Here is a 26,723-nt window from a genome sequence, read left to right on the forward strand (position 1 = left end):
GATCAGAACCGTGCTCAAATCACCATGTAAAAGCATATTTTGGCTTAAGTCTCCATGCAAGAGATAGTTATGATGGTTATTTTTGTTAACAGTGACGAGCTTAGTCTTTCATATCATCTTCTGTTAAAGTTTCTCAAAATAGGATAGCAACATTGTTCCACTTCAAGTGTAAAATTCTTGAACCTGAAATATTTTTAGTTAGAATTTTAGATTTTTCTTTCAGTGAAGAAAAATCCTAGACATTTCAACTCAATAGAAATAGTTTTTGATTCTAAGTTTGGTCACTGAATTTAAGTATATGCACAGTAAGTCATCTAAAATGACAGCTCAGAATCATTCATCTTGCTGTAATTCAGGACTTAAAATATAATAGAGTTGCATTAAAAATGTCTTCATATTTTCTTAGGGACAAGAAAATTTAACCAAGTCTAACTAGCGTCAGAACAAAGCCAGTTGCTGCTGATACTTCAGAAACTTCCATTCAGAAACCGCACAATTTACTCTCTATGGGATCTGAAGCGCTAGCTAGTCAAATAATATACAAAGGATCTCTGTTGAAGGATTTTAAAAGTTGAAAATATTGAGGCAGGACACCGTAACTCGCCCTGTGTGGTCTTCCATCCTTCTGTAAAGGCTGAGCCACATTAAGAATCGCTGTATCAGCTGATGCTTTTAGCTAGCATGCTTAATCTATAGGACTTGACCATAACATCTCACACCTTTAGTACTGGACCACCCCCAGTCTCAGACCCCACTGACAGATACACAGTGCTTAGTTATAAAGAAAAGATCATTATGACAAACATTAAAAAAATATCCCCTGATTACACACATTTCCTTTTTACATTACAGGCGGAGTGATTTGTAACACACAAGGCTTGTTCTCCTACCATAACTGAATATTTGCTGGCAAACTTGAAAGAGGAATCAAAACACCATTTCCAAACCCTGAAAAGCCTGCTCTGGAAATAAACAGCAATGTAACTGGGATAGTAGATTATGAGCCTCTGCTTTCTCTATCTTCTCGTTCTCTGGTACAGAAGATGTATCCATACCACTGATTTTTATATTAATAGAAAACTAGGGAACTAAGAGCAACAGAAATAGCACCAAGTAAAAATACTTTGTGTGCATGGTGCTTATCTTTAGTACAAAAATTGAGACAAGAATAACATCTAATGTGCAATAAATGGCCCTTTCAGTAGATTGAAAAGATATTTGATTGCACTGAACTTTTAGCATTAGTTATGTTTTTATATTTCGAGAACATCTTTTACTCATCACTTAGTTTCTTACAGCAGACTGTATTTATAATCTTCTAGAAATGTCACAGGGGAATACCTTCTCAAAAGGAGTGCTTCAGTGACAAAATTCATAATCACTTTAATCTGGATGTTGTGCTTCTAAGATTCATGTATTTGGGGGACAGAATTCTCCAAGCAAATGACATCTGTAGCCTCCCATGCAAACATTTTTTTTTTCATATGAAGGTTTTATGCATACTTTTCGTGATTTAAAGCATAATTAATTTCCAAAAACCCAAACATTTTCAAGAAAGTCTTTATTCCTGCCTCCACAGATTTCATCTTACATGTAGCAAGGCATTGTTGAACACACGTGCAAGTGAGAGAGGTCAAACATGCACTCTCCTCTGTAACTGGTTTCATTTACTCATAATAAGCACCTTGCATTTTGCAGGGAGGTAAATGGGCACACATGCTTTCATTTGCATAGAACACTTTAAAGAATAAGCAAATGCCCTCTACTCTTCAAGTTGTCCAGGGCTGTCTTTCAAGTTTTGCAGCAGGTAGCTTTATTGTCATCACTGGAAATAGATACATGGGTGCCTATAGTAAAGGTCAGAGCTGAGATGAAAGAAGCTGATTCATTCAAGGTGGCAAAGAAGAACCTAACACAGCCTAGGAACATGATGATTTTGAAGATCACAGACGCAGAGAAGTTGCACAAGCTGTTCTGTCTAAGAAGACAGTTTATATACAGAAGTTCTTATTTATTAATACCTAGTTAAAGGGCAACGACGTTAGAGAGGCAGAATGAAGGCACCAGGTTCCAGAATCAGAGAACTTGTGATCTCAGTCCTGACTACTTCTGACCTACCTGGTATCACATCTGTTTCCCTTCCGCTCTGCAACACCCCCCACCTTTCTTCTTTTGGGCCACGGCAAACTTATAGCTTGTTGCTATAACACTTGTTATAACAGAATCCCAGTTCTAGCTGCCTACTGCTCATAAAACAGAGCTAAAATATTGTTCAGGCTAACCTAAAACTTCACAATTTTGCAGCTAAATGGATGTTCAAACGATGCATAAAATTCATGTCTTAAAAAGAAAAAGCAAGGCATGCCTTCCAAGTCAACTGCTTGAAAACATTATATATATATAAAATAATATTTTATATATTTATATATATATATAAACTCTCCAAGTTTCCTTCTGCATGCTCTTCCATTTGCATGTTCTTCTCACCCTACTTTTTAAGACATTTTTAGAACACTAACATCTTTCTGGTGCAGAAGCTAAGCACTTTCATTCAGTTCCAAGACCAACCTTACATTATGTTAACACAGAAAACACAGGGATAACTATATATTAGACCCAAACAATAGTCCATTCATCCCAGGTAATCTAGGAACATCCATCTTCATCCACCATCAGAGAAAGGTGCATGAAACCCCACAGTCTGAAGTAAATCAGCAACAACAAAGAATATTTCCTTGAAACATAAAGAATAGCTTGTTCTTGAAACACCAGGATACATCTCATCTTTTAGAACATTTTAGAGCCAGTACTTCTAGTTAAAGCCAAACTTCACTTGAGAAAAAATGGCAGCATTCAGTGCTTCCAGGAAAATAAACATAAGGACTTCAACAGGACAAGAGCCTGGCTTTCCAAATTTGTAAGAACACAGTAAGAGATCGTGGTGGTGACTAAAGTTCTTGGTGGTGTGTCAGGCACACAGGCTTCTTTTAAGATGAGGGAAGGAAGAGAAGATAAAGAGGAACAAATCACAAAAATTCATCCTTGTAACTATTTTTGTCTACCTCCGCCAGAAGCAGTCAGGGATCTCACCCAGTCTCAGCTGCACAGGAAGCGAGTTTGGCAGCTGCTTCAAGACAGAACCTGTTATGTCCTCCCTCCCTTCCCCGATACGTGGCTAAACCCAGTATTACGGGGCTGCAGCTTCACAGCACCACGCTGCTTTCCGTCAGCACTCCCCATCCCTTCCTCCCTCTCTTCTTTTTTTCCTTCCGAGGAAAAATGACAGAGGAAACCTAGGAGGAAGGAGTGTACAGCAGGTGAATCCAACACAGAAACAGACCTGCTATGCTCTCAACTAATTACAGAGGGAAACTTCACTGAGTGAAAACACCTGCTTTGAAACACTATCAAATGGTAACCCGAGGTCCACAGGTGAGGTACGTATTTCCAAGCCAACCAGTAGAGCCAGAAAAGCACACTGCTCACATTCTGCATCTTAAGCAGCTCCTCTCATATGCATTTTGCAGCAACAGGCTCCACCCATTAACCACCCGCTGTTTAAGCATGCCAAGTAATAACATGTTAAGCATGTTAAATAACAACAACACGTATACAAACAAATGTTTTGTGCATTCCTCTCTAGGTACCCTAAAGAAAAACGTGTTGCCTTTCAGCATAAGTAAATAACTCATCCTTTTACCATTAAAAAGGGTAAAGTGGAATCTTTGAAACAAACAGATTTTGGAGGAAAAATACTGAGTCGTCCTTTAGTCATCTCACAGTCACCCTAAAAAAGGCCTGAATTCTCTCCCTCTCCTAAATGATAGCTTTTCCATGGCTTCAACAGCTTTTTAAGCCTAATGTGCTATTCCTGTCATATGTCAGACCATCCAGCAAAGCGTTACAGGTGAGAACACTGATTTTTATGATGCACACAAGCTGCTACACCACTTTGTAAGCTCCTTTTTAAAGCCACCCTTTCACAATGAGCAGAAGCTTTTCTGAAGTGGCTACAGTATGCTGGTCTATTCTGGGAAAAGTTGTCAATGTAGAACGCAGCAACATGTAGGAGTAATTCAAACTTCTCTTTTCATGCATTACCTTACACTTTCCAACATTTAATTTGGTCTGCCATCATGCTAGCCCAACATCTAGCTGAGCTAGAAAGCAGTGAAATCTTCTGGTTTTGTCTGGCCTTGGAAAATCTTTAAATCAGTTTATCATCTGCATCTTCTGCTTCTCTTAAAAAATAATTTAAAAATCTGTCCTTCTGTGGAAGCTTGTGACACAATACAACCATTCTGATCCAGTGAAAACCTAGTATTTATTCCTATTTCCTCCTGTGCTCCCTAGGGATTTTTGATCTATTTATTGCTCATCACATGACAATTTAGGAGGGACTACAACTAACTTGACTTTCAGAAGCCTTTGAAGCAGTTATTTCTGGACCACTCAAAGAACTCAAACCTCATAGGAGGATTTTAGGAGCTATGCACAACTCGGAGTTTGAAAACACATACAGTTTGAACTTCCTTCACGTTACCTGACACTAACTAAAAAAAAAAAAAAAACTTGTCTCTTTAATACTCGGGATCACTAGTGGCATTGTACTGATTTACTAAAAGCGTAAACTGAAACTGCAACGAATAGCCAGCTAGAAAATAAAACATTTCTATGCAATCTCAGCCACCTCACTTTAGAGGTTTCTTTTCCTTATGGGTATGGCAAGAATTTTTTAGGTGTCTATAAAATTCTTTTTGCCCTAGTGATCTGATGTTCTTATTCATTTGCTTCAGTCCTCATCTTCTGACCCATTCTCTCAACCTATCATTGATCTGTAATAGCACGCACCTTGCACAGTCCACTGGCATAACTGGGACTTTCTACCTTAATTAGTTCTTGGCACCTTGCTCATGCGCGGCCCTGGCAGCCTACACACTTTCTAAATCACTCATTAAAGAAACAATATGCAGGAAATGAACAGCTGTTCTATTTAGAGCTGCAGTGATGAGTAAAAGTGTTTTATTATTTTTATAATTTAAATAAAACATGCCTGTTTAAATCCCTCAGTGACTTCCCCTTCACCTCCCACAGGAATCAGAATCACATGCTTACCAAAAACAGGATTACAGATCAGTATCTGCTCTATAATGTACTCCTGTCTCAACCCCACTTCTGTCTCACCTCATCACCTCCTCCATGAGTTTCTGATTCATTCCTACTTAGACCATTCTGACAAAGTCAAGCTACAAGCCTCCTCATCTTCTCTGCCCAAAAATCTCTTTTCCAAATAAGCAGAAACAAGTCTGGTTTTTTTTTTTTTTTTCCCTGACCCTCAAAACACCTTCTGAAGGAACAAAGATTTCAAGATAGGGAAATTCTGTGATTCAGCCTGTAAAACTGAATTCAGATTAAGATTTAAGATTCATCTTTATCTCTTGTGCTACATCTCAGTTCTGTTTGTCCCTTATGCATTTCTTTTTATCACAATTTCTAGCTGCTAAGACAGATCTGATTTCCATCCAGATTTCTCTTCATTCTTCCAAGGCTCATTCCCTTCTACCTACCCAATCTTCTTTATGAACAAAGTTCTGGGATCTCCCATTCAGCCAGACAACAGGAAAAAGAAAATGTTATAAAAAGATTAATCGGCTGGAGAATGCCAGCAAGATGTGAGTAAAGCATCACTTAGAGAAGAGAGAAACAGCAGAGGTATCTAGAGGAAATAAAGGTCAGGGACGTAAAAACGTGAATATCTGAGGGAACAGCAGATGCCATATCAGTATAACACCTGCTTTTCCTGGTTCTCATGCTCCTGTCATCATTTATTTCTGTCTTAACCAAAGCTAAATCTGTACAGAAACAGCAGTTGCCTTCTCTACAAATCCCTTTTGCTCCCTCCCTCCTGGAACTTCAGCCTGTCATCCATAACCAATGAAATGAGGAGAGGGAACAGTAAAGAATGTTATCAATAAATGAAGAAGCAGGAATAATGAACTGGGGGAGGAGGGGAGCACTTGTTGCACAAAATGGAACGTGGGAAGGTCTTCTCTAGGTCTAGCACCACAATGCAAGAAGTGTTTGTTGCACAGTTGTGTACAGGAGACTTTGAGGGAATACAGTCCAACTGAAGACAGAAGTGAGGAAAAGGAAGGGATTATGGTGGTTTTGGAAAGAACAAATGAGACCCCCACTTGTATGGGGCACATAGGGAAAGCAAGGATCCTGGGCCAGGTACTAGACAGACCAAGTACCTTAGTACAATTACTGGAGGGATGCACACACATGTGTAGTTGTGTCCAAGGCTAGGGCTGCAGGCCTTGAGGCTCATGTGCCCAGGTGCCAGCACTTCAAGAGAGCCAGGATCCACCAGGGACAGCTACACTGAGTGCGTAAGCCAGCTACTGAGGGGTAAGGGTGCGTTTGTGTACACGTATGTATGTGCCACTAACGCACCTTCACCCTTCATCAGCCAGAGTCCTCCATGGGTGAAGCTTTTGGTGCTGCTCGTGCTTGCGTGAGTGCAAAATATTTCTGCCTGCATTCATTTCTGCAGTTGGCCACACTGTATAGAAGTACGTCTGTATCGAAAAGACAGCTCAGCCTCCCTGCTGGCTGGACCCTGGGGACATGGAGGTGCAGCAGCCTTGCTACCAGATTCAGCAGGCCCCAATACCTTCCTATTGCAAAGTACACAGTGTGCTATCCATCCTTCCATCACGTCACCAAGGGGAAAAAAAAAAAGGAAACGTTTTAGCAGGGCATCAAACATTTATCAGCACGGTGTGTGGCTCTGGAGCGTACCGTCAGCCAAACCAAACACACCAGTTTTGCACTCCTAGGAAAATAAAAACATAGAAAGGAGAGTGACAATATGTATACTGCAGAATAGATAGGGTTTACATAATAAATGAATATTGTGCACCAGAAACCAGGCAGTTTCTACTTCACACATACATAATAGCTAAAGCCACAGAAGATATGCTACGGGGAAAAAAATGTAGTCAAAACATACTATTCAGTACATATTTAAAAACTGACACGCAACAAAATATTAAGGTTCCCCACAAAGCTGTTTCCTCTTTATTTTACTTAGCACAAGACCACAGATCTTTTATGCAGAGCTTACTCACTTAAAGCACAAATTAATGAAGCTTTCATTGGTAATAAGATACACCTGTAGAAAGATCACCATTCTCCTTTCCCTTCCCTCCTACATACACTTTCTTGAAACGTAGCCACATACAAGCAAATGAAGAATGCATGGTAGGATTTTTTCACTGCAAAAATTAGCTCTTTTACTGCTGCCTAACTCGTGTTACAATATGTACAAACTCCAGAAATGTGACACTGTCTCTCCTCCAGCTAAGTCACATATTAGTTTTGCCCCCGTATTATTAAAATCCTCAAAGCTTTTGTCACAAATACAACAAAATGGGTCAAAAGAGGTAACCAGACAGTTGCTTGAGGCATAACATCTAAAATATGTATAAAAGCAAAATACAGTGGTGCTCCACTGGTACACTTCCAAGACGACCAAGACATTTAAAGAGGCATACTGTCAAGTCCAACATTAAATTCTTGCCCACTAAAATTTAATGTTTCTATTAATAGATTTTGTAATCAAACTCATCATATGTGCTTGGATCTAAATGCCTCTGTGCGGTGTAAGCTATCCCCTAATGTTATTGAAACTCTGCAGGCGTAAAATAATAAAAATGAAAGTTTGGATTACTATATAAAGAGAGGTTTCAATCCACATCAGGATTAAGTGATTTTATAATTCAGTTTCAATCATGAAGTCATTAATTTTATAAAATATTTTAACTTGAACGACTTTGGTTACAACTTTGTAAATTGCAAGAATTTCCAGAATTTAGTAGCAATGCCATCACAGCCATGATAGTCAGAAAAACCAAAACCCTGTTTATTTTTAAAGCTCTGTAAGATGATCCTATAAAGAATTTCATCTCCTCCTAAAGCTCCAATACTACCTGTGTCAAGGAAATAAGATCACCAACGAATGATAACTTTTGATACTCAATATCTCTATTACATAAAACTCAATTTAAAAGAAAAATACTTTCAAGAATCAGTGGAGTTGCCAGAAACCACATAATAAAAAAAAAAAAAAAAGAGCTTATTTATGGACAGAAAGCTCTAGCTTTCCATTGAGGAAGTATAAAAATGATGGTAAACTGAAATAGGATGAGGAACAGCAAAAAAAATTAAAAAAAGGTTTCAAGATCAAGTCAAGTCCAGCAAACACCCACTGGTGCAGGCTACAGAACCTGAGGGAGCTGAGAATCACAAGCAGCTTTGTAATTCCTTCAGAACCAAGCAGGACTGCAACCCATCACATCAAGGTTCAGTAGTTAGCACCTAGCCATTCATATAGCATTGGTGGGATGCAGGGGGAGGAGGGCTGGTTTCAAACATTTTACACAAATTATCACCTAAAAGATTGATAAAGAAACACTAAAGATGTTTCATCAACCAAGAAGTTGAAAGAATAGTAGTCTAGATACCCTCTCCCTCTGTCCTTAAGATCTCTATATATACTGCTGTCGTTCAGCCTTCCCTTTTTCTTTCTTCCCCAAATGTTCTCCCAGGGGCAAAACCCATGAAATTCAGGAAAGGAGCAAGCAGTAAGGCTGGGTGACTGCGCTCTAGGACACACCAGTCTTCAAATACCTTGGTGCTATTAAGAGAAATGTTTGGTATTGGCATTCCTGAAGTTTAGCCCTGATTCTAAGTTGATAGTCCAGTAGCTGAAGCAGTAGTTACAGACAACGGTGTTAATCACACGTATCTGACAGAGATATTTCATCTAAAATGAAAAGTAATGCAACTCACAATTTAGTCAGAGCATTAACTGCTTCTGCTTGATGAGACGTGGTGTGCCTGTACCTCATTTATAAAAGCTGTATCTTGAAAAAAATATCTTGTACCCACGGGAACTCACAGAAGAAGGGCTCAGGTATATGGTTTAACACTTGGCCCTTCACGTTAGCTAACATTTTCCAGACATGTACTTGCTGCAGGGTTGCAGCATGGAGGATGATTATCACATCTTTAACAGGTCAAAATATTGACACAAGATTTCATTTGTGCCAATTTGAGGCACCAGACCACAGTACAAAAGACCACTTTTGTTTGGGTGGTGCTGACAAGTCACATAGTATGACAATTTCACATTTCATGTTATTTAACCTTACATGGAAATAAAAACCATTTTAGAGCAACTCCATCAATTGTCATCAGCCAAACCTGTCCAAAATGTTAAGTTTACAGCACATTCAATATCAGTTCAGAAAAATAAAACTATATGAACAGCTTGAAAAATGGCTGTATAGTCTTAATGAACATTTGGCCTAACAGTCTGTCTAAAAAACTGTGTGCCGAGAGTTACTGTCAAGTTAAATCCCCATCACAGGAAATACCAACTCACAGATTTCAGCTCAAAAGATGTTGTCAATGATATTTATAAACTTTACATTACAGTCAGAGATATTTCTATAAAAAAAAAAATCTAACGCAACTACCACAAAGAAATCAGTGTGATACTGCTTCACCTTTTCTGTTGCTATTTCAGGAGGGCTTAAGAAACAGATTACAGTAAATGTATTCACTCCAAAAAATGTGTCATTTACAAGGGGAAAAAAAAAAAGTATCACTGTTTTATTCAATAGCAATAGTATTTTCTGACCAATAACTTCATTCTCCTTTACAAGCATGCCAAACTTAGCAAGAAGCCTCTTAAGAAAAGCCCTGCTGGCTCAAAACGATGCTTGCGTGGCCCAGGATGTTGCTTCCAACAGCAGCAGCTAAACAGCAAGAATACACGGCCACAAGTTTGGCTGTGCTCTTTTCTCATCACAAAAACATTCAAGTGGCATTTCTAGAAAGGCTTTGGAAGCTAAACCAAGATCAAAAAGTTGACCTGGTACTGTGGGGAGAGACATGATGGCACTGTCTTAAAAGATACATCTGCTAACTCAAAACTTTTATTCAATTGATAAATAATATAGCCAAGACTTCAATAGGAAGTACAAGTATTGTCTGAAGAATAATTTCAAAATGCTGTCACCAAGTAATTGTGGTCAGTAAATAAAGGCAAATTGAGGTAAACAGAAAGCCTTTATCAACAGCCAGCCTGCAAACTTAGGCGATATCAAATTCAACCTGTGGTACAGCAGTAACAGTTCTATTGAGTTACATGCATCTGCTAGAAGACTGACTGTTTCTAGCCACGAAATTTGCTATCATTACCCACACTGTCATCACCAAGCTGCACTGTCTGGTGTATAACACTCTATTTGAAAACCATTCAGAGATTGCTGTTAATTCACGATAAGCTTATCTTCTGGAGTACCGCATTTCAGTGGCGAGTCTGACTGGGGAGGTTTTGGACCTATATAAATTGTTGGTCTTGGTGACATTCAGAGTGTTAATTATGACCAGTAGGGATTTACTTATGATCATCACTTACAGCACGATCATCAAGACCAAAATCATTCCCTCCCTACCCTTCTTAGGTTCCTAAACCAACTGCAGCATTTTTTTCCAGGCAACTCTTTCATAGGCTCTCTAAAGGAGAACAGCCAAGTTCCTGTGGAAGCAGTTTCAGCATTCCCTTGGCTCAAAGCAGTTACACACACACACTTTTATTTATATATATATATATATATATATATATGGCGATATATTTAAAACAGAACCAACCTACCTTATGATAAGATTCAATGAAAGCTTCACAGCATTCAGTTCTGTAGAATAAATATTTCTTTTATCTCTCCCACCCACTTACACAGCAGCAGGCACACTTCCAGGACACAGAATGCATGTCTCTGCTCAAGCACCTAAATGAACTCTCTCCTCTTACGATGCCCAGTCATGAGTTTGTAAAGTACAGGCAGCTTTCAGTTCTAGAAAGGAAAAGTCTACCTCATCTAAACTGGAAAATCTGCTACGTTCAAAAGAAAACTGAATATAACCCTTTGGAAGGTAATGGGCATCCATTCATCCAATACAGGAAATGAGATGCTCTTCAGTGTTCAAAGGGTATAATTTAATGGCAGGCTTTAGAAACTCTTGAAAACATTCAAAGTTGGGTACCTGAAACAAATCTAGTTTCAAGAAACATGCAGCATGTGTTTTATGCTCTTTCTAACGTCACAATTCTGCTAACTTACAAAAAGACTGCTAGTTTAATCACCAGTTTGTATACACAATATCTCGTCTGAGGATAAAGCTTGGTAAGCATCAAAATATACCCAGAAGTATTTTGACTCTGAGCTCAAATACAAAGACAGTACTGCTCTGAAGCTCACTGGAATTTCAACTATACTAATTTGATCAGTAAGCGCTCAAAGACTAGCAAATACAAAGTAGAGTAATGCGAGTCTTACAAACTGTCTTACACTAAATAATTTTTATATTTTGTTGAAGGTAAAACCACAAGCAGCTGCTGTTGTGTAGCTGATGTACCATAATTTGTTGAACTGGTAATCCCATTGTGATTACATTGCCCAGCGAAGCTGTGGATGCCCCACTCCTGGAGGTGTTCAAGGCCAGGCTCGATGGGGCTTTGGGCAACCTGGTCTGGTGGGAGGTGTCCCTGTCCATGGCAGGGGGTTGGAAGTGGATGGGCTTTAAGGTCCCTTCCAACCCAAGCCATTCTATGATCCTGACCCCCCTTTTGAATTAAAATCCAATAAACTGGTGTATCTGTCCCTTAGTGGAAAGGGTACTGAAGGAGGGAATCTAAAATCACCACAAAAGACAGGCTTAAGGAAAAACACAATTTTGTGACCAATTTGGATATTCTGGTAATACAGCAGTTTCAGAAGAAACTGTTAGCCCTGAAACAGAGATCATTTTTACATGTCCAACCCACATAAAACTGTAGGTGATGCATCACAAACAGACCACTTCTAAACATAAAAATTTATTCTCAGTATTTTGACCCTGAGTCATCTTAATGTTCAGGAGAGGAACAAACAAGGAATGTAACATGCTGCACAAAATTTTATTTTTGCCTTTCAGTCAGTATCCAGTAAAGATCAGGAATGGTAAAAGTAGCACTGTCCTTAGAGCACCTCGAGTGAAGCATGCTGGAAACTCTCATCACCATGCCCTAGGACACAATATGAATGGAAGCATGCCTTATGCCTCAGATGGCAATCTGTGCACAAACAGTTGAGAGTTATAAAGGAAACATACACCTATATTGTGTGTTCACGTATTTGCAATATATATTATTCAGGAATATATAATATGCAGGAATTTCTTCTCATGTTCCTGCCCTGATACATTTTTGCTCGGCTTACCCTAGGTGTAAGGCTGACTAAATACATGCTGAAATGCATACGCATCGTGTGGGAGAGTTACTCATGCATGAGCTTCTTATAGTAACTAACTCCCCCACGTTGTGCACTGCGTGTAGTTAGTACCTATATGGGAACTGAAAAAATTTCATGTGCAAGAAAGTTGATTTGCCTTCTGAAAACATTAAGTTTTATGATCCCTTCTTAAAACGTGATACAGCATCAGGTCTGACAGTTAATGCCATTTCTGGGAAAAAAAAGGAGAACAGAGGTGAGTATGTAGGAAAATGTGACATAATAAGTAAAAATGACAGAAACACTGGTATAGCATTATGCTAAGTGAGTGCCATTACTGAGGAACGATAAAATAAGTAACTTTAAATGAAGGACAAATACTAGAAGAAAATGGAGAACATACATCTCTTTCATATACCAGCTGTCTAACTGTTGGGGGCGTGGGGAAAACTGATTGACACTGAACTAAGAACAACTGTTTTCTTCTACATTTAACTTATGTAGGAAATAATAACCAGCGCTGAGGGCCTCCTCCAGTGTTGACAGTTTGATGCACTAAGTAAAATTTTTTCTCCTCGTTCACTGATTACACCCGACTTTTCTAAATCCTTCTTGCTCAAAAACATACAAGTGAGAACACAATAGTGGGGAACAAAAGAATGGTTCTTACTTGGAACTTCCAAAGAAGCTTTAAGGGACAACTCTCCTGTTCATGTCTAAATCAAGTAAGGTATTAATGAAAGAAGCTTCTCGTTACTCACCTGTTGACAAAGACCAGTGAGATTGGCTACTCCATTAAATATTCATTTATAATCAGTTATTCATAAATACACAGTGTAGCTGTTTTCGTGCCAAAGGCTGCTTAGCAATTCTGCATCACTTGAATGTGAAGCGTTCACACCCTTTCCAAACATCCCATATTAGAAATGAATTCAACACTAATTCTTACTATGCATAACCTGAAAAGGCAGAGTAACACACTTGAAATCCCATGAAGGATATCAGAATGAGAATCATAAGATGCTACCTCCAAGCTGAAGCTCCAGTCAAGCACATTAGCACAAATACAAAGTTAGGGTGACATGGCATAGGTTTTCATGGAACTATATTTCAACAAAATAAATTCTGAACCATTACGGTAGTTCACAACACCTTCTAGCAATACATATGGACACAAAATTGAGCACTAAAGCATGCAACACGTTTATGGAGAGAACACAGCTTTAACTGAAGCCTGAGAGCCTGTGCTAGGATTCTAAGTTTTCAGAAATTCACAGTTTTGCCACCTTGACTTTCAAACTTGAGGAAAAAGACTTGCTTCAGTGTATTGGTGTTTTGCCATTGTGTTTGTTCCTGCCATAATGCAAATAAACAGTACATGCTAGCACTAATAAAACAAAGATGATGAAGGTGACAAAGGAAGGAAAGTTTTACATTCATTACAATATTACAAGTATATTCAATACTGACATTAAAACACAACTATATTGCCATAAATCCAAATTCACTTAAAAGCTTGACTGTCTTCCCAGTACTTAAGTAACCACAAATGTGTAATATCCCTCACCACACCATATTACTTATTTTACCAACCCCAAAATCATTATTTATCTTCAAGCAGCAGGCAATCTGGAGCTATGAAAATAAAAGCCATATCAGACTTAGGAGTTTTAAACCTGGAGGTTTCTGGTCTTGAATGGGTCTTGTATGAGAAAGAAAGAGAATGCTGGCTTTTACTCCCCATGAACAAAGAAGAGCTATCATTGACAGTATCAGGTTAAACTGCCTCCTCCTAGGCAATACCTACAGCCAGAACACAGTAGGCTGCCTCTGAAACCCAGTCTGATGTTACACATCAGAAGTACCAGATTACGGCCATTAAGATGTGCCAGCAAGACAGAATATTCTGCTTTAAGGATGAAAAGCCAGCAAGATCAAGCCCAAAAGATCTACTCGGCAACCTCTGACACCTTTGGATTTTGCCCAGGGTTTGTACAAACACAGGATGGGCAAGACAGCATAATTTCAGAAAGATTTTTCACTACATACACCCATCATCAGACCAGAAGTAAACAGTTCTTTAAGAAGGTAACAAACTAACCTTATGGTATGATCTAAAACTTGGAAGGCTTAGTAGTAGGATATTTGAGTTAGTAGTATGAAACCCCATTTCTAGGCCTTCAGTCAAGCATAGGTAAAACTAGCAGTGACTCCATCTGATTCGACAGTCAGTAAGAAGCTATTTATTTCAGCCTAATGCCCACTAAAAGCCAATAATTTCAGAATGCACAATCACAAGAGAAGTTTTCAATGCCAAATATAGCAACATTATTCGTGCCCTGCAAGAGCAACAAAATGACTGCTAGCATTGAACAAAAGCAGAAACAAGGGCATAGAAGCAAGAAGGAAAACAAGAAAATTAAGTGTATCACCTGTTATGTAACTACTTTTAAACTTACCAAAAAATCTGAGCTGAATCTCAGAAGATAGTGGAAGTAAAATCTACCTTGTCTTCAGGATCTGTGGTTAGAAAACATAAGCTCTGTTTTTCTAAGCTTATGTTTGTTCTATTCTAATTGAAGTTTTAGCTTTTGGCACAGCTGAATAGAAAAACTGATTAGCTCTACTTGTGTGGGATGAGCAAAAACCTTCATGCTAGATATTGGTTGATTTAAAAAAAATAATCAGAACAAGCTAAAAATTCCTGCATGACAGGCCATTGGCAAGGTACAGGATTGAGCAGGAAAAATAATTTATTCTGAAGGCTAGCAAAAAAAATAATTCTGACAAACAGAACACTAATTGGAAGACAAGTTTCACATTTAAGAGCAGATCTACCTCTGTTTAAGCAAATTACACTAAAGTATCAGAGAGGGGCTGGTACAGAGGTGGCTGACAGCATTAATTTTTAGGCTGAGTAGACCATCTATATTATTGTATTACATGAGGCTTGATTCTTAAGCCCATTAAAATCAACAGACTTCATTTATTTCAACGGTCCTTCAACATGACCCAGAATTTAAACAGTACGACTTTGTAGGCACAGAGTCTGAAAAACTTCTGGTTTGCAGAAGAGATTTCCCTCAGAGTTGAACCACACTGGCAAACTAAGTGACTCTGTGGATTATATCTCTGTGGTTGCAGAAAATATTCTCACTCTTACCTGCACATTTTCTTCTGTAACTTGAATTTCAGCAGTGTAAATATAATCAATAAGCATCCTGAGGGTCCAACCATCGACTTCCTTTATTCGAACTCTCTTTGCTCGGCTTTCACTCATCTCACCTACAAATACAGTTTGGTAGTCAAGTAAATTAGGTAGAAATACAGGTCAAATTTAATAGTTTAATAGTAATTACTCCTGTCTAAAATAGAAATGTTTGTGTATGATCAGTTGTAACAATAAGGCAACTTTAATAAGAAATCAATTTTCCCTCCCTTCATCTCTCCCAAGGAGAAAAGAAGACTGTTACTATCATGTGAATGCTACCTGCGTTAGACTTTTACTACTGTTGACCTATTTTTGCCAGTATACAATATCAGTAAAATGTTGTTATCAAACCTAAATAAGACTCTTCAATTCAAACACATACAAAAACATTTTGCCGGCAAAAAATCAATTAAACGCACTTGCTTTATTAACTTCTTAATAGAAGGAGCGTACGAAATGCAGTCTGGGGTCATTTTACTTTAAAAAAGAAAAATTCTATCCCCACAGAAGAATTAACATACATACTTGGCTTGCCTACTTATTATTCCCTCTGCTACAGATCTGATTTAAGAATTAAAACTCAAACTAAGATAAAATGGAAAGCAAGGGAAAACTTGTTAGATCTTGTTTTGTGGAGGCTGACACGTTGGCTGTATGCCATAACTGATCTTCATAGAAAGTCCTGCAAATAGCTTCCACCTTCTAAAATATGATGTTTCTCAAAATGCAACATTCTGTTTGCATCCAAAGTAATTGCCTAAGGATACATTGTGAAGAAAGGACTACACCTTCTCTGTGACTACCAACCACACATCTGGGCATCTCAGACCTTTAACCCTTTATTGCACCAAATTGCACTGAGAAGTGAAATACGAACTACACTGGTGACATTGACAGATATACATAAACTCTCACTTTGGAAAAGTAAATCCCTATCTCTGGATACATCCATTTGTTCTTCTTCTACACTGGATAAGTCTTTATTTTTTCCCCAGTAACATCTAGAGAAAAGGGAATTGAAGGTAACATTTAACCTACACAACCATAGAGCAGACAGTGAGGAAGAGAACCATAAGATGCTTATCGTTGCTGATACTTCTTGAGGAAGTACACACATTTTCATTGTTTCTTACCCTATGTCCTCTAGGATCGATGACAGACAGCGTACTTTACCCAGAGCATCACTAAGAAATTTGTTACTGTTATTCATGCTGCTTTTTGACCTCAAGGCTAAGGAATTTATTTTAAATCAAAGGCTAAGGAATTTATTTTAAATCAACTAAAGTTGGTAGGCAGTGCAGAAGACCACCTACAGCAATGTACTACTATTTAATGTCAGCACCAGTTGCTAGCATTCTGGAAAGCCCTGATGATGAATCACAAGAAAAAGAGTAAAATCCAGCCCCTACAGCCTTCTTCCACCTTCTCTTCTGAAACATTTCCCTACACCTGTAAAAGATGATTGTAGCATGTTCTTTGCAGGGCCCTGTGTTCTAAGTTCAAACTTCTTTGACACAGATTAAACCTATTGATCTTCAGAGCATGCATGCAGCAAGTTATTTATTATGCAAGCTGCTGTGGAGGTGGTCCCTTGGGAAAATCATGTGTGTGGGAGAGCAGAGTTGGATATTCTGCAAGCACATTGGTTTCATTTTCAGATTTTGTGTAAAGGCTTCTGAAGCCATGGATAGGCATCTTCTCTGTTTAACAATACTGCCCGGTACCTACAGGAAAAAAAGGAGGCTTCTACTTTTTGTGCTAAAAGGAGATGCGGTCTTACTACGATGCTGAATGAGTCCTCTCATGATCCAGACTTTGACCGACCATATGCAGAAAACCATCGACTCACTTGCTAGGCATTCTCAGTCTAGAATTCAGCCTTCTGAAGCACTTGTGTCATGGACAGCTGTACCACAATATCCTCATAGAGTTGTTAGTGAGATGGAAAGGAAAGTGCTGGGCTACTCCAACCTCCCAAGCAGGAGCTGCAGAGCAATTGGGGAGCTGAAATTACTAAAGGCTATCTAAAAGCTAATATGGTTAGCTCGCAACAGTAACGTAAGGAAGGTGTGGGGTTTTGTTTTGTTTGTTTTATTTAAAAAAACAACAACAATTTTACAATTGGAGAATAGAAATGAAGAGAGCAGGTAAGTGCCTAGCGATAGGCAATTTTCTCCATGCATAGGTTGTGGCAAAAGAGAATAATAAACTCAGGTCACCCACTGAAGTGCCCCTTCAATGATGTTTCATCATTCTTTCCTCTAATCATTTAGGCATATTTGATTCAGGATCATGATAAATATTTCTGAAGAATTTCACTGAAGAATTCTCAAAAAAACTATTCCTGGTAACATACTCCTGGATGGTTGATTTTTCTTCCCCATTTGCCCTGGCTTACAAGATAATTGTTACTAACTTACTAAATTTTGTAACTTTAAAAGGCCCTATTAAATACCCAGAAAAAAAAGTTACTGCTACTTCTACTATTAGAAGTGCAAACAGGGAAAAAAAAAGTCAGAGGTTTTGATCGCAGTTTATGCTAAACCCTACAATGCGCAGCCACGAGTACCTAATGACTCAGAGAAAGATGGAAGTAACCTGCAAATATGTGCCTAAATATAATCTTCTAATTTCTAGTCAAGAACAAGTAACCCTGTAGCTGGTTAAGGGATCAAATTTACTTATTTGAACTTGCAGATTGCTGGATCAGAGTACAACTCCACCTGAGAGGTGTGAATCACAGGATTCTCAGAGATAATTATGAAGAACTTCAGGATCATTTCTGTGAAGAATAGATGAAATCTACTGACAGGACACTTGGTCCTTGCTGAGAACAGCATGTAATAGTAGTATAAAATCTGTTGATACATTTTGAAGCCACACATAAATTCTATTTAAACTCTCACTGATGTGGTTCACCAACTACACCCTTTCCTCAAGTGAGCATTCCCACCTCCCACTCCACAGGGGGTCAATGAAGATCTATGTCTGAAAACATAAAACAAGCAAAACTTCAAGAGGGAGTGAAGTAAGGGAAGAACCATGATTTCAGTGATTCCACCTGGAGAGTGGCCACAGACACTACTGCATTGGCACTCCTGAAGGGCAATAAACTTCCTCACAGAAAGGGCACTCAGACAAGCAGAAATGTCGTAACCAGGCTGCTGTATGCCACAGAAAGCAGAAAATGAACCTGTACGACGAGTAAAGAATATTTTCAATGTGACAGTCGACAATAATTAATCTTTAATGCAGAACTAATTTAAGAGGCTTGTGTTTCTCCATTACTTAGGTGATGAACTGTATAAACATCTGTTTTCATTTTAAAATTAAAGAAATCAGTGAAGTTAAGAAGGAATGTATTAGTCACCTGGAATGTCTGTCTCAACTATGCACACAAACTTGAAGAACTATTAGAAGAACAGCTATTTAAGTGGAAGCTTTGTGAGGTTTTATACACAACTTGAAAGCATTTGTTTCTGCTCCTAGTGACTCCTCTCCTACCTTTGGTTGTGTCATAACATTTGTGTACAGAATCAAAACTATCCTGAACTCTATACTTATTCAGTTTCAGTAAAGTGCTTGCTAATAATCAGCTGTTTCCCCAGGACACAACAGTATTTCAAATTATATCAGTCTTCCAGTTACATACAATTAGAGTTATTAAAACTCCATTTTGCTTGCATACTGGCATGCCAAGAGTCACATTTTTTACTCCGTTTGACCTGGTGCTCTGAAATAATACATTGCAGAGAATTCTTTTAATTTCAAACAGGCAACATTAAGGACCAAACCAGCACAAGATTTGAAAAGGAATAGACAAAACTTTCAAAATTAATTTTAACAAGCATTTAGTAGCATTCTCTTTTTGACTCCAAGTTCCGCATGATTTCAATGTGCTTTATAACCGTCACGGAATTAAACCCACAGTAAAGGAATTCAGCTGTAGGGTACTATAAATCCAACTCTGTTTTAGCTTAGCAAGCCTTCTGGCATTCCTATTGTAGCAACAACTTGATCAGCGCAGAGCAAGCAGAGGCAGAATCAAGCCTGCACAGAAAAGTTGTGGCAATGATGCAGAGTACCTCTGTCACAGAGAATTATCCTAAGTGGACTGAAACATGCACTCCAGCTACAGGCAGCCAAAGCCACAGAAAGCTTTCTTATCTACTAAAAGCCTAGAATACTCATGAACTGAAGAATGCAGCAATGGTAGTTGTTAAAGGACATAATTTACTTCAGAATTCACATGAAAGTTGTTTTTATCTTCTTTTGTACAAGTCAAATTACTACAGTCTTCAAGAGTATAACAACTCTACTATTTCCAGCTTACTGAAGTTATTAAACTTAAATGAGTTTAAATAAAGAAGGCTTTAAAAATTATTTGCCATGCTACCAGAGGTTTAATTGCCAGTATGTCCTCAGATAGCACATAAATTCATAAAAAGTTCCTATTGTCTTAACTAAAAATAAAATGAGATCCTAAAAGCAAAAGTTATTTAATTTTGTGCATTATACAATTGGATTGGATTAGAACATAGTAAATATTGAAACATTTGGTACCTGTAAACATGGCATGGAAGTAGGGACTGCAGGCGGCTAGCACAACTCTATGCGCTGCAATTTCCATGTCTTCAGCTACTATCGTCACATCACACAGCAAGTTTTGACTATTTAGAAATATCAGAGAAAGTAATTTCACATATGCGAACCATAGTAGGAAAGTACAAAATAACACGATTTCTCCCTTCATGCCCTCAGAAGAGGCAGGCAGACAGCATTGTTTTTAAATTTGCTACAAAACCTCATGGCAATTACTCAGTAGGATTACAGATGGTGCTTGGGTACACAGAACTTTACAAAAGCAAACAACTGAATTGTGATTTCTTCCACAGATAATAAGTTTTCTGCACTGAATAACAAAAATTCATATCAGCGCAATTTATAAGCCTTCTCCCTGGAAGTCTGGGCTTCTTTGGATACCTGTAAACAATTTGACATACACAAAACTAAAAAATTGAGGTAAAAAATAAGACTTTACAGATAACACAGAATCCAAACTTTAGTTTTGATGCCTGTGTCACATTACTCTGGAAGCTCACGCCTACTTAATTGTCCAAAAATCAGTACCCAATCATCTCTATATTTACTGCTTTCCAAGCATTTTTCATACATAGTTCTTGTATAAAATAGCAATTATTTTTTCACTCAACCTAGTTTAGAATGTATTGTGTTTAATTTCTTGTCTTGCCTGACTCCACCTTCCTTCACTACATCCATTTGCTTTCTTGTCCTTTACAATCACAATCTGCATTTCCTCCCTCTTCTGTTGCAATAAAGTAGTATTTCATTGAGAGCCATTGCTGGCACAGATGTTTCCAACACAGTTTACAAGTATCGGATATACCTCTTCCAGTTAAATCCACCGCCAAGTGTACTCTTCATAATCCGATTTTCTTGATGGAAAGACAAAAAACACCAAAAGCCTGAAATTCCTCACCATCTAAATAGTCCAAGTCAAAGACACCTTTTCTTCCCCTCCTGTTCCAGCAGTCTCTCTGCACCAGTAGCATACAACTGACAAAACTCAGAGCTGGAGCAACAAGTAATCAAGGACGGGGAAGACAGTACACTTTAACAGCACATATTCCTTAGGGACAGTGTTAGACCTATGTGTCAATCCAGCAGTCCTTATTCTCAGTGCTTTGGAAAACATAACTTTTTACCTTTCCTGAACAAATATTGCAACCAGAAAGCAGACCTTCTCACGGTCTGCAACTACCACACAGAGTAGCAGCACAGACTGGGTAAGCAGTTGCATTTTTGCTCTTATAGAGAATTGGAGCTGTCAGCCAAACTGCTCAGATATTCACCTTCGTCCCAAGAAAACACTATAGCTGCCCAGCCACTGCAACCATCCAATTTCTTTGAGCACAGCCTCAAGAAAGAAGGCCTAGTGCAGGTTACACACCAAAAATTCTGGCAGCCACAACTAACCTTCGGGGCCATACAGCAAACCAAGCACCAGATATTTTTTTTTTTTTTTTAACCTCTTTCAGCTCATAATGCCTACAGCAATCATCTAAGTCTCCTAAGTTTAGTATGCAGTATGGTTATTATCAAAAAAAAAGCCATATAATGTAAGGTAATGGCCATATCCAGACGAACCAGAGGAGCTTGAGAAAAACCATCACATTTATTATACAAAAATTGACACTGAAAGCTACAAATGAGAGGTCATCAGTTACCAAAGGCAAATTATCCAATTTTTTGGGATTCTTGCACTTATCCTGACAACAGCAAGAAAAGGTTTTATCCTTAGCTGCACAGAAATACCAAAGCTACCTGTGAAGCCAGAAGCAACAGAACTACATCAATGCAAAACTGCAGCCAGTTAACAACATTGCACAATATAGACGAAGCAACTTAGGGGTAGTCCAGATTCATCCCTAGCTTGGAATTGCATTAGGTGAACATGCCATTAGGTGAACATGAACATTGGGTGAATGCTACTACAAGCTGACAAGCTACATAAACCACTAAACAAAGAAACAATTTATGAACTAGTTCATGTGCTCCAGTGCAAGCATCCTGTGGCTCCCACAGCAACTCAGCACATCCATTTCACCAGGACACACTAACATATTTTAGAAAAGCTTGCCTTTTGAAGCAATATTGTAACAAGTTTCTTGTATAGACTGACCGAACAAACATAGTCATGGTGCTACATCATCTTGGTAGATGAAAAGAGAAAATGAGAAATGGGAAAAAATAAGAATAGATTTCAAAATAATTACTGTTTACTAACTTTCAGGTTATTTTGGTTTATATGGAGGAAGGTCGTTACCCACATCTTCAAAAGATTCTGATAAAGTCTTGTTTGTAAGAATGAGAATTTAAATAAACATAGGCAAGGTCAGATTCCATTGTCATAAAAGCAAGTTATAATGAAGAGCGAAGATAGGCATTAGAGGTTAATTTCTTCGTGTGTCAAGAACTAATTAGCTATCCTAATGATCCCTCTGACTCAGTGCTGAGGTGACGGTGAGTAATGAAATGATAAAAATTACCAAGGACAAAATTATTCAAGTTTGTCAAAATTTGAAGGCACAGAAAAATCCTCTTAGGGGCAAATAGAACTGGGTAAGTCGGTATCAGCCAAAAAAGTAATGTGAACTCACAGACTTGAGCATTGCAAACACAACGCGTTTCAAACACTTAAGCAGACAATTTCTTCACTAGTTATCTACTTTCTGGAGAGCACACCTCTGGCAAATGCCTTCTTGTGCTACACTAATGAAAAGAACTGAGATAGAATCCACTTTAAGTAGTCAATAATATCAAAAATATCATTTACTTGATTAATGCTAGGTCTTCATTTAGAGCAACGAAGTCTGAAACATATGTAAAATATTTCAGCTGATTATTTCAATTTGAAATACATGCAAAAATTGATGTTTATAATCTCATCTAATTAGCACTTACCATTTTAAAAGCCATGCTAAGCTTAAACAGTAAACATCGCTGCATCAACTACCTTATTTAATAAGAACTATGGTTAGGGTTTGCATGGCATTGCTCCTGTTCAAACTTCAACTATTTATATATGTAGGAAAATTGCTCAGATTGCTTCTACTGCAATCCCAATTGAAGTAACCATGGAAATGAAAGTATATTCTGAAAATAATCCATGCCCTTCAACAATGCACTCTGCTAGAAGACCATGCATATTTTACTTGCAAGGCGACAAAATGCAGGTAACATTTCTCCCTGCTCAAATTGCTGTATGCCAAGATTCCTTCTCAGAAATTGGTCTTCATCTAAACTCTTACTCATCGTTAGGAAGTCAGGGGCCAGTGACTCTAGCTAGGCTCTACCGTGCTCCTCAGGACAGTGAATGTGGTTTCTGGGATCCTTGGAAAAGCCAAGAGTGCATAAGTAAGGTGAAGCAACAAACATCAGTCTTTCCAGCATAAGGTAATTAGGCTGTAACATACTAGAAAAGCAGCTTCTGCTTCCATCCCATTATCCTCAACTATGGAAGTCTTCGAGGGGTCTTCAAATCATTTATAGCCAATGCATGATTTTCTCCAGTCTTCCAGTACCGTACAAACTGTCACAGCTATATAAATACATTGATCTCATCCCAGTATCTAAACTACCATAGTATTAAAGACTTACCCATACAGATCAAAGATCTGAAGATCAAAGGCAGTGGCACACTTTAATACGGTATCAGTTACTGTCGTTGTCTAAGGTGAAGCCTCTCCAACTGTTAATCTCGTATGGGAAATAACAATCGGCTACAGGATTTTAACACCCTCCGCTACTGTCTATGCTGCAGAAACATTTATTTAATTTCTCTATTGTTGCTGTTAGCTATAAAGCTGAACTACTGTCAGTGATAGCTGTGAGTCCTAATTACCAGAGCTCAGTTGTGAGCTCTAATTACCAGCTGTCACAGTTTTCAACACCATCTCACCTACTCATATGTAGAAAATAAATCAATATGGGTGCTAAGAACAGCATTAGCACCAGTCCTCCAGTTTTGCTGAAATTGATGGTAGCATCACTCATGGTCTTACAAAACTTATCAAGTGACTTTCAGCATTTGACTTGGGAGTTCATAAATTGTTCCTAGGGGACCATGCAAAAGAAAGATACTTAAGCAAAGAAAGCCTACTGTCAGTTAGTTTTACATTTGTTAGACTGTGACCTACGTCTCCGGATTAGAAAATTTTAACATTTTTCTAGCTCGTAGACCTTTACAAAAGTCAACAACAGACACGAAGAGCCTTGGCCTCGATTCATGGAGTCACTTTGAATCTACCTGGGATCAACTACTTAAAAGACAGGATCAGTAGGTGTAACTCCTTAAATACATCCTCTAAGCATTTTTCAAGCCTCAGAAACCTAGTTCGATTAACCTACGAAAAGCAGAAACATACTGTACCCATTACAGCTATTATCACGTGACTATCATTCATCTGTCACTTCATTGTATATCTAATCTTCCCCATCAGCTACTCTTCTGAAATTGCTCATTCCATTTTTAGAACTTAATAAATGTAATTGAAACTAAAGGTGTATTACAGACTCCAGGCAGGTGTATACAGTGAAGTAATACCTTCTTAATTCATTCATAACTTTAAAAGCTTTCTTCATGTGCCATGGATTCACTGTAACAGGACAGTGAATTTCAGTGTTATCATCTTTCAGATCCAAGGGCTTCTGATGGCAAAGTTTGGTGCATCTGAAAGAAAAAAATAAAAAGTAAAAAGGTTAATACTTCTTTCTACACCCCCATATCATCACTCTGGTTTTGCCACCTTTATTTTTGGAAGGGAGTGAATGGGACTTGCAGCTCAGCTTATTCTTTACTCCAGGTAATTTTAGTTTCCCTTCTACCAGCAGCATATGGTGGGAGGAGAAGTAGGTAGAATTCCCTAGGAGCAATGAGTTGGTGACCAACACTAGTGAGTTTGACAGAGGCAGTCAGAGCTAACAATAAGCTCCATTACAGAAGACACAAACGATGCCCTAGAATATTTCAAATATACTCTGAAACGAGGGGAGAAGCAGCAGCTCTGCAACTACTAGCCTAGTACCAGTACAGACGGATGGCAGAACACACCACCCATCACCTCGGTCTTTGAACACTTTTGCCACCTGCAATAACAGAGCAGAGCTCTGCCCTTGCACCAGCACCTCGCTTACTGGTTCATGCAGCTTCCAGGTCATCTCCTCTGACAGGAAGGCCACATGATGGCTACTTTAATTCTTTGGGCTTTCCCTAGCAGCAGCATGAAACATTAATGAAGGTGACAAAAAATTGGTTGGTTTTGCTTATCCACTCAACGTGGAAAACAAAAGCGACCAATCTTAGATTTTCTCACTCTCAAAAACCCACCCAAAATAGCAGGAGAAAAACTGAGCAGTGTGAAGAATCATTAGCTCCATCTACAATGAACTCTTTATATAAGAAACACCTCAGTTCTACAGGTGGTTAGTTCTGTAGCAAAATGATTACGTATACCTCTCAGTCACTACAACTGTCTAAGTGGCAAGTGGATTTTTCAAGCCAAGCCAATGAGTTCTACATTTACAATCACAACGCTACCTTTACAAGATAAATGTGATTATTGTTCTACTTTGAAAATCCTTAACATAAGTGATGTGCTCACCTATACTAATACAACTTTATTCCTGAACCTCCGAACTAGAAATAAGCAAAATATATTGGGCACTGTAGTCTCTTGGTGGGGCAACTGACCCTGGTACATCAGAGATCTGATGAAATAAAAACCCGACTTGCTCGCTTGCTTGAAGTAAGAATAGTCGAACTGAGCATATGGATGGGCTCCCAGAAACCCAACGTCCCTTCTACCATACCCGAAACTTTTTACTTGGGCACGTCTAAGGAAGCTTTAAAGAAAACTTCAAAGATCATTAATTTAAGATTTTCACTTGTACCACTATATTTGGTGCACTGCAACAACTTGTAAAGCAAAGTTGCGGGCTCTACTTATCATCATCCCAAAACTAGCTACAATATTTTGGAGCAAAAGAGCACAAAAGCGCATCAGGCAGTAACGGACAGCTAACAAGTGAGGCCCATCTACTGGACTCAAACTAGCAGTCAACGGCCGCACTGCACCACGGAGCCGGTAAGAATTAAAAGTTTGAAGCTCATGGACGTGACAGGACTCAGGACTGCAAGGAGCCCAGCAGCAGGGAGCAGTATTGCATCGGTGGGGAAAAAGAAATCAGGTGAGATGTTACAGCACGCACACACATGTTGCTGTGCGGAGGATCCATCCCATCTAACACACTTCTTCAGGCAGACTACTGACTGAATTCACCCCCAAACCGACAGGGAGGACGGGTGACATCAGGGGGCACTAATACCCCGCCGGCTGCCCGCGACCTGCTTTTAAAAGGCACCCAGACACCAAGCCCCCCGCAGCGGCGCCGAGCGAGCCGGGAGGGCCGGGGCCGTCCCCACAGAGCCCTGCGACAACCCCCAGAGCCCTGCGACCAGCCGGGGACGGGGTTTTAGGGGCGGCGGGGCCGGCGGCAGCGCCTCCCCACGGGCACCCGGGGCCGGCGGCTGGCCCGGGGCGCTGCGGAGGGGAGCGGGCAGGGGCGGGATGCGGTGCGCCGCTGCC

The 26,723-nt window shown here is 39.0% G+C and overlaps 1 protein-coding gene across 4 annotated transcripts in view; it reads right to left on the reverse strand.

The window, feature by feature from the left end:
- Nucleotides 1–26,723, reverse strand: part of KLHL2 (kelch like family member 2) — a 57,738-nt gene that overhangs the window by 30,551 nt on the left and 464 nt on the right. For 2 of the 4 annotated variants that reach the window (XM_080591750.1, XM_080591752.1), the window contains exons 2-4: nucleotides 24,683–24,808; nucleotides 20,119–20,225; nucleotides 15,508–15,629 (exon numbers count right to left, since the gene is read on the reverse strand). In XM_080591750.1, the coding sequence (XP_080447876.1) occupies nucleotides 15,508–15,629; nucleotides 20,119–20,225; nucleotides 24,683–24,808 (355 nt within the window). Of the gene's footprint in view, nucleotides 1–15,507; nucleotides 15,630–20,118; nucleotides 20,226–24,682; nucleotides 24,809–26,723 lie in introns of those variants that run through there. The other 2 variants (XM_080591751.1, XM_080591753.1) reach the window with 2 other exon arrangements.

This window comes from Anser brachyrhynchus, assembly GCF_964034855.1.
Source record: "Anser brachyrhynchus genome assembly, chromosome: 4".
In the NCBI taxonomy this organism is placed as follows: Eukaryota; Metazoa; Chordata; class Aves; order Anseriformes; family Anatidae; genus Anser; species Anser brachyrhynchus.